Source organism: Zeus faber (genome assembly GCF_960531495.2).
Source record: "Zeus faber genome assembly, chromosome: 6".
In the NCBI taxonomy this organism is placed as follows: domain Eukaryota; kingdom Metazoa; phylum Chordata; class Actinopteri; order Zeiformes; family Zeidae; genus Zeus; species Zeus faber.
In genome coordinates, this window is record NC_137201.1 from 7,151,863 (window position 1) to 7,167,101 (window position 15,239).

The 15,239-nt window shown below is 44.6% G+C and overlaps 2 protein-coding genes across 2 annotated transcripts; one reads left to right on the forward strand and one right to left on the reverse strand.

The window, feature by feature from the left end:
- Window positions 1-528: 528 nt before the first annotated feature.
- fnbp4 (formin binding protein 4) lies at window positions 529-10,462 on the reverse strand. Its single transcript, XM_080002256.1, has 17 exons — window positions 10,332-10,462; window positions 9,817-9,897; window positions 9,587-9,714; window positions 8,559-8,739; window positions 8,199-8,346; window positions 7,866-7,968; window positions 7,428-7,778; window positions 6,644-6,839; window positions 5,930-6,048; window positions 5,605-5,709; window positions 4,722-4,855; window positions 3,620-3,771; window positions 3,166-3,476; window positions 2,934-3,051; window positions 2,367-2,566; window positions 2,123-2,280; window positions 529-1,294 (listed from the first exon to the last, which is right to left on the reverse strand). The coding sequence occupies exons 1-17, from the start codon at window positions 10,426-10,428 to the stop codon at window positions 1,204-1,206; spliced, it is 2,673 nt and encodes an 890-aa protein (XP_079858382.1). The 5' UTR covers window positions 10,429-10,462; the 3' UTR covers window positions 529-1,203.
- An 893-nt stretch (window positions 10,463-11,355) lies between these two features.
- On the forward strand, window positions 11,356-13,747 carry LOC307231513 (seipin-like). The gene has a single exon (XM_080002258.1). It carries the CDS (start codon window positions 11,616-11,618, stop codon window positions 12,765-12,767), a length of 1,152 nt encoding a protein of 383 aa, XP_079858384.1. The 5' UTR covers window positions 11,356-11,615; the 3' UTR covers window positions 12,768-13,747.
- Window positions 13,748-15,239: the final 1,492 nt, after the last annotated feature.

Here is a 15,239-nt window from a genome sequence, read left to right on the forward strand (position 1 = left end):
AAACACATCTGGGGACTTCCCCACGGAGCCCAGGTCCCACCGGTCCCTTGACGTTACGTACTGTGACGTGGGTCAGCGCTTTTTCTTCCGTCGTTGCGGTTACAGATAGTGTGCCGTGTCGCGTGAACTAAACGCTGGTTATCGGCGGATGGTGGTGACGTCACACCGCCTCCCCCTAATGTTTACTCGTTAGCATGACGACAGGATTTCTCTGCCTGCACTCCATTTTGCCATAGGAAACGTTTGAGCAAGGTTTTGCTGCAAGTTTTGAAAACACCGATTATGAAATATTTGTCATTAGGATTTTATATGATAACTATAGAATCTCCGGGATCTAGATCTCTATCATTAATCATGCTTATTGGAGCAACGTGTTATTTTCATTGTACTTAATGCAGATAATTAAAAAAAAAAAAACCATTTAGTTATTGGAAGTATGTAGTACCTGTTCACTTAACCAAAAAAATAAACAAACCAAACCGAGGTGAATGAGATCCTAAACAGATTTCCATAAAAGACAGATTTAGAAAATCAGTTTAATAACTTTACAAAATGTACAAGTTTGATGACAAGTTTGACTGTTCCCCTCACAAAAAAGCTTTCCCATTCAAATGTATCAGATATTCTGCTTTTAGAGATGTCTTAAAAAAAAAAAAAAAAAAAATTTCAAATAGAATACAGCTCATTAAAACAGTTCATCGACACATTAAACCGGTTTCTCAGGTCATGTGCACAGGGTCAAAAAAAAGAAAAAGATTTTTGTGAAATCCTTTTGTTAAACCCAGTGCCTTTGGCACCATTTCTCACTTGGCTGTCGTACTCTTCTGTTAAGAGAATTGGAGATTTAACTGACCAATGGGGATGAAGTCCTTCAGAGTACTTCAAACAAAAAAAGGGACTTTGATATTCAGATCCAAATTGCAGTCTGCAATAATGGAGTGTGCACCAATATTAGCAAGAGTTTCTTTTCACGTGTCGTACACAGAAAACAAAGCGTAGACAGAGCGGGTAAAAAAAAAAAAAAAAATCTCTAAAAATAAAAATCACATTCAAACTCCACCGTACAAAACAGTTCTGGACAACGGCCTTAGCAATTAGTTAAAGTACGAAAAAGTAAAAATAAACAGATTCCATTGCGGTCCCTCGAGCAGGCCGTAGAGGGTAGGGGTTGAACGCTTGGTGGTGTTTTCTGAGAAGTCGACGTTACGTGCTGTTCATCAGCTTCTTCCTCTTTAGTCTTTCCCGCCAGTCTTCGGGAAGCGCTTCAAAGTTGGCGTTCTTTGAAGATTTCCCTCTGAGAGACCAAAAATAAACCAAACTCAAGAGTTATAATACATTCATTAAACGGGGTTCATTTTGGCATTACAAAATTCAATTCAAGGACTTTCACATACTTTTAAGCAACTCCCCCCCCCCCCCAAATTGTAAGAACTTCACGCAAAAAAACCAAAAACATTTCCAATGTGATTTTTATTCATTCAAATATAATCTAATCTTCAGTCTCATTGTTTATTATTTAAATATATCCATTATAATATATATTTTTAGTTTTTCACAATTTAATTGTCATCTATTATAAGTGTATTTTCAACCATGCTTTGGAGAAAAAGGGGGCTATTTTCAAGGTATTCCAGTACTTGAATGCCTGAGGAGGAAATTCAAGCACTTCAAGGACCTCGCAAGAACCCTGCATCAAGCTCTGTAAACCTGACAGCCCCATAAATACAAGTTGTTCTTATACCGTTTTTACACCAGGGTTGGTGGTAAGTCACTTCATTCTGAACCGATTTTCATGAGATTCAGTTTGTTTTAAATGTGAGAAATTGAAAGTGAAAGTGGCTACTTATTGGAATTCAATTCAGTTACTGGGGGCCAATTTAGTCATATTTCTTTTCCATTCAAGATCATGGACAAAAGTTCCTTGCTTTAAGTGTTTCACAGAATACAAGTTATTTGTCACCCCCGCTATTCATAAATCATATACATACATTTCCAGTCTTCTTTCAATTAACCCTACAAAATGCGCCAAATCTGCCCTCAGAGCAGCCGTGGCAAACTCGTGAGTGAAGAAACCAAAGAGGCCCTTTGTGCACCACAGTCGCCATTTAAGGAGAACGCTTACGTGACGAGCTGCTGCTGCTTCCACTCCTCAATGGTCCTCTTGTTGAGCTGGTCCCGGTCCTCGTCGCTGGAACTGCTCTTCTCCTCCTCGTCCAGCTCCTTCTGGATGCTCTGCCACTTCTTCACCAGGGACGGCATCTTGGTCTTGCTCTTCTTTGACTGGGTGGTGGGGGGGGGGGGGGGGGTATATCAGTCAAAGCCTTGCATGTTTTAAACAGTAGTATTTGAATTTCACCTCTACGAACCTTGTCCTTTTTCAGCTTCTTGCTCTTGTCCGGGGGCAGGGTTTTGGCAGCAGGGGGATCGGGCGGTGGCTGGGACATGGGCGGTGGGGGCTGAGCTGGCAGCGGAGGTGGAGGTGGCGCCGCGGCAGTGGGCTCAGGGGGGAGCGATGGGGCGGCAACGGCCGACACCCCCCAGTAGGCGTTCGCTGACATCACAGGCGCTGCGTAGACAGAAGCAATAAATGTTATTTTGGCCATAATGATGCCAGACAAAACAGATTTCCTTAAAATGCTGACTTTTATGGTCTAGCTATGACTCATCTCAATTTCATTCAATCAAAGCCATACTTGCTCTTCTTTCTGGCTTGAGTTTTATGACATACATGGACCACAATGTAAATTATCATCAATCTTGAGGGTAAATCATTTGAGGGCAAATGTTTAGGCGTCTTGTTTGTGAAACTCAAGGCCAATACAAAAAAAACACGTAATAAAATAAAATAAAAATGTATGCAATGAAGTGTATTTTTCAGACCTTCATTTAATTTCTAGGGCGATGCTATACAAGAAGTTTTGAGGTCCGTTTACCTGCAATGGCAGCGGTCTGCGTGTAGAGAATCGGGCTGCTGCCGATAGTGATGGCCTTGGACAGCTGACCAGCTTTGCGTTTCTGTCCTTTCCCAATGGGACCCAGAGACTCCAGGACCTGTGTGAGGTAATAACAAGAAATATAAATACCAAGCGTAAACCCTTGATATTTGAAAAACACATATATGGTATCCCCAGAAAGTTCTATGAAGGACTGTTGTTGCACTGTTACCTTAGTGCTCGATGTGGCAGAGGGCACGGCTGCTACCGCCCTGCTGCCATCTTCCTCCGTCCCGGGAGCCGGTGGCTCTGCATCCTCGTCGTCCATCTCCATTTCAACCTCCATGATCTCGCTGTCGCTGTCGGGTGGGGGAGGCGGTGGCGGAGGCGAGGCCGGGGGCGGAGGGGGAGGCGGTGGGTATTCTGAGGGAGGAGGAGGCGGCGGCGGAGTGTCGGGAAGGGGCGGCTGGGCGGCAGACCAATTAGGGGGTGCCGTGGGCTGATGGGGGGCCGGTGGCGCCACCGGCACAAAATCAGACGGCACTGTGGAAGAACAGGCAGCAACAACAAACTGCTATTTAACAACCGTGGAGTATGTGGACGCAGAAGATACATTGTAATATGCTGCACGGAAGTTCATTTTTCATCTGATGACGTCATTACTGTGTTGCCATGTCAAGACTAACCTGCGATTTCACCAGTGGATGCCAACGTGGTGTTGGCCTCTCCTGGGGAGGCCTGGCTGCCCTTGGCCTCCTCCGGCTTGTCGTCCTCGGCGGGGAAGTCCCACTGGGAGGCGTTGGTCCGGTCGTTCACATAGAAATACCGCCTGTGCTCTCTAGAGTGGGACAACAGAGATAGAGACGGGGGTCTCAGCGCCCTGCCTTGCAACTGGCTGTGCGGCGTGATGACCCCCGAACGGGGCTATGAATTGGGAATGAACGAGCCAAGCTAGAGGCGGGTTGATCTGGAACGGCGACTTTAGCCATCCCCGAGGGCCGAATTGAAATGTGGAGGTGAACAGGGAACCCACCTTGCGCTCAAAAAAACAAAACAAACAAATTAAATGAACACAAATCATCATTGGTCTGGAAAGGCGGTTTCAAAGTTAACACCATAGTTGTCTGAAATTATTCATTTTAGACAACCACTCCCTCCCAAACACAGGTAGATTGCATAGAAAAAAAACGCATTATTGACCAAAAAGAACAATCACATTTTTGTTCATATCACATAGTAAGAATAAAGAAATACAGGAAGACATGAAATAAGAGTTGGTCTGACCTGCTGGATCCCCTTCCACGCTCCGTCTTCACCTTTAATTTGATGCGTGACACTCGTCGCCTTTTCCGGGGAGTCACTCTGTGTCTGCATTGCGCTGGGAGGGGGGGCAGGGGGCGAGTTGGGGGGGGCGGGGTCGTAGTCCTGTAAAGTGCAAAGCTCTCCCACGCAAAACCAAACCTTCCCCCTATACCCCCCCCTCCCCTCCCGTTGCACTGATGGACCCACTCGAAAGTCTAGAAGAGCCGAGTCCTCCTCTCCCTCTCTCTGTGGTGAGTTTCTATGGCTGCTGCCATGTTACTACGGACGAGGAGCGTCACAGAAACCCAGAGAGTCTTTCTGGCATGGACTGATCCCCTTGAAATGGTCATGCCTCTCCCCGAGTCATTATACAGAAAGTCTGCAACCCCAGCACAGGTGTTGCGGGGGGGGGTGGGGGGGACATTTTGGCTCAGTAGGGAGGTGGGGTCGGGGAGATTAGAAGTGTGAAAGGTAAGGAGGGCATACCTGTCCCAGTGGCAGGACCAGCCTTTAGGGGTGGCGTTAATTTCGTAATGTTTAATGTGTTCGGCAGCTTCCTGCAGCCTGCAGCGGAGATAGATCCCGTTCAGAGCGCCCTCCCTCCAGTCGGCGATCCGTGTCTGGCAAACAAACAAGCAAACGATGAGGGAGGGAGTGAGAGCAACAAGGCCAACAGCCAGGAGAGAAGAGCCACCAGATTGACGAGTAACGATGGCGACACCTTGTGATGGATCATAATGAGAATGTCAAATATTTAAAAGCTACCACATGGCTATGTGAAAGGAAAAATTGCTCAGCACACAATGGAGGATTTTATATTTTAGATGTCCGTGCCATAAACTCCGAGTGAACATCCAAATTTTTTGTTATGACTGGGGTTCATTCCAGTATTACAATATTAAATTCAAGGACTTTAAAGTACTTTTTTATTAAAGCACAATTTTTTTCCATTTTCAAGGGCCTCAAGGATTTTCAAGGACAATCAAAACCATACAATCAAGTTTCTCAATGTGATCTTTATTAATTATAATATAATCTTAGTCTCACTGTCTATTATTTAAACTAGTATATCCATTATTCATTTCATTGTCATCTATTCTTAGAAGTGTAATTCAAAACATGCTGGATTAAAGTAACATTTGCCAAGTAAAATCTATGCCGTAAAAGCAATTCTGTAACATTTTTTAAGTCACTATTTGAATAGCAAAACCAGGCATAATATAATAGGTTTTCAATGACTATGTTTTTTCTAATGACTTTTCAAGCATCCCTGCACAAAAGGGGCTATTTTCAAGGTATTCCAGTGCTTACATTTCTGAGGACAAAATCCAAGCACTTCAATGATCTGGATAGAATCCTTCTGTCTCACCTCCGTTTGCAGCAGAAGCAGGTGGAAGTTTGAGATGACTTTTTTGTTTATCCCCAAGAACTCCATCTTGCTGGTTAAAGTGTTCGCTAGTTCTCCGATCTGAAACTAGCATACAATTTTTCTCAGCACGAGGCAGATGTCAGACAATATTTCTTTTTACTAATATATTTATTATTACCGATTAGGGCTGCATCAAAACTCATCGATCTTTACATATAAGTAATTTTCCTTCTAAATCAATAGATTAATGGTTTATAATGAAATAGTTTGTCACTGCCTGAGAATTGATACTGTTGTTATGGTTCTGTCTTTGGGGTAATGTTACCTTGAGCTCTGGTGTTTCAACTTCCTCTTTTGCAGGCACCTTTGGAGCAGTTTTCTCTTCGGTTTTGTCCACGTCCTTTTCCCCTGCTGCTGCAGCCGTTTCTGGGGATTTCAAATTTGCTTCAGGAAAGAAAAGCAAACATATTTAATTACTTATAGTTAAAAATCTCAAGCTTGAAAAATGGCCGGAAAATATGGCCATGCTAGTGGTGGTATTTTTTAGCAGTAGTCCCGATATTTGACACCCTCCTCAAAATTTATATATATATATATATATATATATATATATATATATATATATATATATATATATATATATAAATATATATATATTTTTTTTTTTTTAAACCAAGTTTTACAGGTTTATGTCTGCAATACACCGTGTGTTCTGACACTTTCCTATCGCATTAACCTTTTCAGCAACTTGTGCCACAGTAGCTCTTCTGTGGGATCATACCAGACGGGCTAGCCTTGGCTCCCCACACACATCAATGAGCCTTGGGCTGCCATGACGCTGTCGCCGGTTGTCCTCATTTGGACCACTTTTGGTAGGTACTAACCACTGCATACCGGGAAGACCCCACAAGACCTGCCGTTTTGGAGATGGTCTGACCCATTACGCTTGCACATTTTTCCTGTTTCCAACCAATCAACTTTAAGAATTGACTGATAACTTGCCGTTTAAGATGCTTCACATTGCCACATATAGACTTACCTGTGTCAGCATTGTCCTGTGCTTCCGATCCGTGGCTGTTGGAGTCGGGGCTGGGTGCTCGAATGAAGGCTGTCTTCCAGCGCGCTTTCTTTACAGCAAGCTGCCCTTGGGGAGCTGTGGCCTCCTGGCTCGTCTCAGAACACGGGCTGGAACCGGCAGCGCTGCCATCGCCCTCTTCCAAGGCCCGCAGCTCAGCCTGGGGGGGGGGGTCAATTTTAGGACTAGTTTGCAGTGATATGAGAGCAAGAGCCATTGGGGAGCATTTTGCGCACCTATCTCCTTCTGACAGTACCGATGATGAGCGCGCCAGCAATGGGATGCCTGCGATCGGCGCACTAAAACAGTGTTTTTGTTTTTAAGCTTATGGAACTCAACAAATGCGTGTGGAATGAAGCTACGCTTAATGGGGACACTTTTTAGTTGACTCTCTGCCCAATCACCCCCTCTCCATGCGTTATGCGTAGGAAATAATCTTAACGAGTCCGTGAGTCCTCTCCCGTACCCCGTCCTCAAACGCTTTTTAGTTGTTTTATTTGGAGGAACGAGGCATGACGATTTGTAAGCTTCCGTTTTATCCTGTTATTGTAATGTACACTGACTTGACTTTGAAGAATCTCAATCGACTGAGGGTTTCCAACTGATGATTTAGACTCGTCAGCTTTCAGGGGGCAGACCTAGATATGAAAATCAGCGGTCATTTGAGACCCTAACTCAGCAATTTATGAGGGCTATTTTGACTACATCAGAGAGATCTAGCCAGATCCACTGCAGCTCCCAAACCCACCTTCTTCCTCTCGAGCGCTAATTCCAGCTCCATGGTGTCTTCCTCTGTTTCTTCCTCGGCACCGGAGTTTTCCACTGACTGGTTCTTGCTGCGTGGATCCTTCTGGCCTAAGGGGAGGGGTTCGGCGTCCTGCTGAGGGGTAGAGGGAGAGCCAGGGAGGCGGCTGCCACTGTCCCTGTCCGAGTCCACGCTGTTTTCCCCCTCGTCCACCGCACTTCCGAGCAACTTTTTTCTCCACTTCTCCTCTGCCTGTTTCACGTCAGCGGGGATCAGGGGACCGAGGAGGGAGGCAGCAACTCCACAGCGCTCCTCCTCTTCACTGGTGAGAGCTACGACGCTCTCCATCACCTCCTTTGAAACAAACAAAACAAGGATTATAACTGTTGGCAAGGAATGAGGATGAAACTGAATGCTTAACCGACTGAGTAATTAACTTGCCTTCGCTTTTGCCTCTTTCTTGATTGTTGGTGCAGGGGCGGATGCCGTTTTTTCCTCCGCATAAAAACCTGCCATCACTGTGCCATTGCCATTGACAGTGGAGCTGCAATGGAAAATATGCAAAATGATACTTTTACACATTTCATCATTTTCCCCTATAGACATAAAATAGAGTTTCTCCACTGGTTAAGTTATCATAGAGTGAATGATTATACCACACGGGTTGAGGCTTTCTCATGTGATCTTGCATTTTCTGAGCCTCACAAACAGCAGACGATACATACTTATGGAGGAGTGTATGCCTTTAATAAGATATTAGTAATTGACCCTTGCCTGTCTCCGTACTGCTGCAGGCTCTGCACTTGATCAGCCAGGTAACGGGGAAGCTCCCAGGACACCTCATTGGTCAGAGTGTTCCAGTAGTAGTAGCAGCCAGAGTTATCGTCCCACACCTCCTGCCAGTCTCCCATCTCCACGGCAACTTGAGTGAGGAGGAGATGCAAAGTGATCAAACAACAGATTAACTCACAAGAGCACTTTGAAGCATTACAATCAATAATTTGGGCTTTAGCATCTGCAAGGTTTGTATTCCCACAATTAAATTGGCCAAACTTTGTGAACAGCAAAGGAAAATTTGACTTTTCTAAAAAGTAAAATTGTCAAACCAAAGTGTGACAACACTGAGCTTGTTACCTCCAGCTAATGAGTACTGGGTGTTGTACTGGAAGTCCCCCTCAGCACTTGGCTGTTCCTGTCCTTTGGAGGGAACTTCCTGCTGGACACTGCCTTCGGGTCTAGGCGGAGTGGCCGCTGGGGTCGAGGGGTGAGGCGTTGCATCATCCGAAGTTGGCTGAGTGGTAATTGCATCGATTTCCTGTACAGACAAAACAGCATTATGCCACAAACACACTACAGGACTTTCAAAGTCGTCAGATCACTGTACTGTTCACACTACACAATGTTCTATCTTGTGCTCGGGAGTCTTGCAGCGTTGTGATCTGCAGACTACCTGACTGATCGGAACGGGGGGGGGGGTCACACATTTACAAGATCTTTCACCAGGAGGAAATCTCAGATGAGTCTGTCGGGTCTCCAAACTACATTTTGACATGAAAACACACGTGAGAAGAGACACTGGAAATTACGCAATACCATGCGTGGGACAGGATTATGAATATTTTATTATCGTCATCATCCTCATATTCATGATCAGCTTAAAAAAAAAAATATATATATATATATATATATATATAAACAATAAGAGAAAAAAAATTTAAATAGGTATGTGTGATTCTGACTGCTGCTCTGCGTACTCCCATCTCTCCTTCTCAACCTCCACCAACCCCATGTCTGCTGTCATTGGCTGTAGCTCCTTGTGGCTCTCCTGAGTCAAGCCTGACACAACACAAGCTAGCCTGAGCTTGCTATGATTTTCGTCTGATCTGGAGCTTTGCTCTGCGATTTCCAAAACCCTGTCGGCGAGTGGAAAAATCAGGCCAGAATCACGTAGTCTGAGGTCGGCATTAGTGTTTTTGTGTGAATTTCAATCCCTTCCAATTCTTCCAGAAATCCATCTGAACAACTATATATGCCTCCCACATTATTCTGGTCATTTTCCTAAAACCTATGGAAAGTTATCACTGACTGGTGATCCAAATTGCAACTGAAAATAGCACATTTCACAATGCATTTATGTTAGATCGGTGAAAAAAGCTACTTACAGCCATGAAATTGGCCAACGTGCTGTCAATGTCGGTCGACTGGTTGTGTTGCGACTTTGCGACGGGATGGTGGGAGTCTGTTTCGTCTTCATCGCTGTCCTCATAGGCCCCAAGCAGGGACAAACCCTCTGGAACATAATGAGTCAAAAGCAACAACTGACTTTTCTGCCCATGCTAGAGAAAAAAAAAAAAAAAAACTAGACACTTTCCACGCACATACAACAACTCACCTGTAGCCCTCACTGCGGGGCCCTTCATGTTCACGTTTCTTTCTTCACTTATGAACGGGTGTCCGTCACCTTCTGGTTCATCTGTCGGAAACGTTGAGCTCGATTACATCGACGAGGACGTACACGCATAACGTTTGCTATTATTTGAAGTAAAAAGTATTTTACATTCCTCCAAACGAAGAAATCGCGGCCTGTTTTCCGCTAGCATAGTTAGCCTAGCTGTACACGTTAGCCAGCTCGATGGCTAGCGCGTCACATTTCTATTCGGAATTGGAATTTCTAGCCTGTATAAATGTAAAACAAACACAGGAATATGTGTGGCGAACGGCTACGACAATTACAATCCGAAAAATATGCGACACAGCTACTATCTGAATATTTCCCCTAAAACAGGTTTTCACGGCGTGTGGACTGATAACTACAGTAACCTGATAAATAGGGCCTTTCTTTCCACGTCAACTGACAAATCGATATCAAACGCTTAATTATAGATATTTAATAGAAACGTAACTTGCCTTCAGATCCCGTTCCACTGCGAAAACCGGGCGGCGACAGCTGCAGTATTGTTCTCCGTCCGACCGTGCCCCCTGCTAGGCGCGTCTTCTTTCCCATCGCTGCTTGGGCTGCGATTAGTCGCGTCGGTGGAGTCGCCGTTTCCTCTGCGCATGCGCTGAGCTCGTACGCGTTGAAAGAATTCTGCGCCACAAACGTATAATAACGTGTATAATTATATAATAACGACAGCTCAATTGTAGCGTTATTTTAAATGACAAACATGCTACGCTTGTATCACAACGCCATTCAATAAAAATATCAGTAACAACGCAATGCAATGCAAGAAATGCAAATACAAAAAACATAAATGCATCCATCCATATGAACTACAATCCATAGATCCGTACTGAGGGCTTTAAATGCAAAGAAAAACATTTTAGATTATTCAATTTTGAAAAAAGCTGAAATAAAAATATATTTCTAAATCTACAAATAAATGTATATAGCTCTCCACAAATCAGTATTAAGATTTAAAAAAAAAAAGACTGAAACATAACTCTTAATTGATAAATACAAATATTAATAATAAATTCACAAATACTTACTTACAAATACATACTTTATTACTGTGTATTTGTCAATAAATGCAGCATAAGTTCTATGTAATTAAACATATTTGAAACCACACGCCCCGGAAATGGCTCCTCTGGTTTGTTTTTCAGTCCGGGTGGAAACAATTTTCCTCTTCAGGTTTAGCTACGCTGACGAACATAAAAAAAAAAAAAGAAAGCTTCATCTTGTAAAACACCGGGGTTTTTTTTTTCTTTCTATTTTTCATGTTTAAAATATAGGAAAAATATAAACGCTCCAAACTTCGCAAACATCTGATTGGGTGTGTCAGTGACGTCGGAAGCGTCGGAAGCACATCTATCTTGACGTTCGGCGCGTCATCGCGTCACAGTCGCGTAGTGATCGTAATTCGACACCAGCTCCCCTTGTTGGTGCCGTGCGGCTTGACGGGCTGGGGCCGTCCAATCCCCCAGGTGTATGCGTGATACCAACCTCGGTGTTTGTTTGTTGTTACTTGTTTAGATTCTCGATCTAATTCTGGGTGTGAATTGTCATTACGACCGGCTCCGGTGAGTGGCGGCGGGCTCAGCAGACCGATGTCGCATGAGGGTGGAGATAGGGAGAAAACGCGACAGAGCGGAGGAACCCACCCACTTCCAATGACATCTGGTGAGCGGAAGAAAGAACCTTCAGACTGAGGGACCGGATGACAGTGTCCAGATAGACACTTATTAATGGGCGGCATGATGGGACCGGTTCTGCTGTGGCTGCAGGACGTGGCCGCCGTGACTCTCCTCAAAGCCCGCCGGACGCTGCTCCAAGCCGCCATCCTGTTCAGCGTCCTCGTCTTTCTCCTCTGGGTGTCCATATTTCTCTACGGGAGCTTCTACTACTCCTACATGCCCACCGCCAGCTTCTCCACCCCCGTGCACTATTACTACAAGTCCGACTGCGACTCCGGCTCGGCGCTCTGCTCTTTCCCCATGGCCAACATCTCCTTCCTGAAGAGCGGCAGGGACCAGGTGATGGCCTACGGTCAGCCCTACAGGATCTCCCTGGAGCTCGAGATGCCCGAGTCCCCTGTCAACGAGCAGATCGGCATGTTCATGATCAAGATGTCCTGCTACACCAAGGGCGGCGGGACGGTGGCGACGGTGGCCAGGTCCGCAATGCTGCACTATCGCTCCAGCCTCCTGCAGACCCTGAGCACACTGATCTTCTCCCCGCTTCTGGTGACTGGCGTGTCGGAGCAGAAGCAGCTCATCGAAGTGGAGCTCTACGCGGACTACAAGACCAACGCCTACCAACCCACCACCGGTGCTGTCATAGAGATCCGGTCCAAGCTGGTGCAGATCTACTCGGCCCAGCTCCGCATCCATGCCTACTTCACCGGAGTCCGATATGTGCTCTACAACTTCCCCCTGACCTCTGCCGTCATCGGCGTGGCAAGTAATTTGGTCCTCCTCAGTGTCATCGTGCTTTTCAGCTACCTGCAGTTGTTATGGGGCGGCATTTGGCCTCCGGATCAAATCAGGGTGATGCTGGGAGACGACACCCGCTTCCAGCTGAGGAAGGAATCCACTCGGAAGCGCATGGAAAAGGTGTCATCTGAGAAAGACCTCAGAGCGCCCAGTGTGATAGGTCCTGTGAAGGAACTGTGTGGTTTGGAGGGAAATCACACGCCGCCCGAACCGTCTACAAACGAGGCCCCGGTAGTGCGGAACAACTCCGGAGAGGATGAGAACATTGCGGCCAGTCATGGAGCCAGTGACCGCAATGGGACCGAGGAGGTACAGGGCTCTGAGATCCCGCTGGAGAACTGCGACTCGACTCTGCAGAGCGAGACCATGCTCCGACAGAGACCCGGGCCCTGCACAAGCCTGTGAACCACATCAGTCCTCTCTCTCTATATCTATATCTATATGTAGATATAAATATATAGATATATATTGATATTGAAATATAGATAGCTATATATCTCTAACATACTTGTCAGATTAGAAGCAAATTGGATGGATATTTATAGAGAACTAATGTAAAAAGAGAAAGAGACAAGCTATTTCCTATATTGTTTGCAAGATGTTACTTTTAGTGTTGTCTTTCGCACATATTTCCTATTTAAACAAAGGCTCACCTCACATAATGCTTTACGTATTCCATGGTGTGTGTGTGTGGGTAGTCCTTTCTGATAATGGATTATTTCAATGGGCAAGCACATCGGCGCTCACACCAGGACATGCACTTTCTCATGCAGACCACTTAATTCAGAGAATTTGTCTAGGAGAGCAGCTTTTGTATTGATTGAATCCCTAGTAAAACCACTAAGCCTGGGGGATATGTGTGATGTGCTGCAATGTCTGTACATTCCCATCGAAGAGACACATCCAGTCTCACTTACTGTCATGGATGAATTAACGGGTACAGTATTTCTCTTTTGTCGGTCTCCAGTCCTACAAAACTTTTCATTCACTATCTGGTGCAATGTAGCTTGACTGTGACAATTTGCTGTCACAAGGGGGACAACTGACGTATGTTAGGTTTTGTCTTTTGTTAATTTAACAATTAGTTATTTATTGTTCAGATGCGTGGTAGAAGGACGGATTCATGAAGTCGCAAATCGCTCAGCTCTTGCTGTTTAATGGAACTATGTTGCTGCACGGAAATGGTCTGTTACCCAGTTTGTAACAGTATTAACAGCATATAACCTTCAGGGGAGCTTGGCTTTACGCAAGTTTATTTAGGGCTGGGTTGCAAAATGTAAAAGCTGAAAGTTGAAGTGAAATTCTAGGCCAAAGATAATGTAAGATAAGACGTCTTCGAAACTGTGATATGTCACCTGCACTGTTACTAGAATAGCAGCCTTTCCTCGAAACCCATTGTGATGTAGATGTTATTAATGCTTGAATTAATAAATGGTAAGAAAAATGGGTTTTTACCTGATTTGAAGTTTGGTTTCATTTTGGTTGTGTTCTGACACTCACATGGCCATTGTAGGCGTTTTTTTTGGTGGACAGGTCTCAGCATGGGCACTCTAACCAATCTGCAGCTACGGGGCCCCATACACAGCAAGCTGTGATGCACTGTGTGTTCTGACACCTTTCTATCATATCCAACATGAACCTTTTCAACAATTTTCTGCTACAGTAGCTCGTCTGTGGAATCGGACCAGGTGGGCTAGACTTCGCTCCCCATGCGCATCAATGAGCCCACAGAGCTGCCGTTTTGGAGATGTGCCGTCACAATTTGGCCCTTGTCAAAGTTTCTCAGATCCTTACGCTTACCCTTTATGTCTGCTTCGAACACATCAACTTCGAGAACGGACTGTTCACTTGCTGCCTAATATATCCACCCATTGACAGGTGCCATTGGAACGAGATGAGCAATTTTATTCACTTCACCTGCCAGTGGTTTTAATGTGACTGTTAGTTGTAAATCACTTGTGGCTGGGAGTTCTTTTAATCTCCATCAGAGCTGATCAGATTTGGAAATGTCATATTAAATGATCCAGGATCAGAGAACCCAGGCAGATCTTGTCCCGGTGTGGCAGTTCCACCTGCCACACGCCACCCGAGTGGCGTATTCAGGGCCCTCCGGCACAGAGACACAGACAATGGGGTTGAAAAAACAGTTTATTGTAGAGAGTGGGCTAGGTGAAATAAGCCCAGGAGCAGATGAACATGTGTCATAAAAAGAGCTCCTCTCCTGAGTGTGTGTGGGGTTGGGGGTTTTACCTGTTGCTTGTTAGACCAACCAACCAACAACAGATATGCAGCCACACTGGTCCTGGGCCCAATTACCTAGACCCAGGACAGGTGTGGCTTCTCAAGTTTTTTTTGTATCTCTTTATATTTCCACATTTGTTTATTATTGTATTCATTTTTTTATTCCTCTTTATATCACACATTTATTTATTCATTTATTTATCATTGTGGCACTTTCAGGATTCCATAATCCTTTAGCGTTTTATTATTACAATATTATATATTTAAATGAATACAGCAAAATACAGTCTTTTATAAAATAATTAGATTTAGAGTTCAAAATAAATAAATAATGTAATGCTGTATAAAGTTACATAATGGGTAAACAAGAACACATTGATTAGAATTGACATTATAAATAATACTATTGTGAGGTAGGGTTGTGAAATATAGTTTTTGTCTATTGTTTGTGTCTCAACAGCTCTGAGCAATGCTTATTTCCTACAGTAAAGTGTGGTTAACTTCTTGGATACAACTATTTATGGGAGCCAGCTAGAAAATATGCCAGCTAGGGTACTATGGCAATTTACGTTAACTTCCTAGCCTGCTCAGGAACTGATTCAATGAGCCAAGAGCAACTTAGAGGGCCACTCTTCA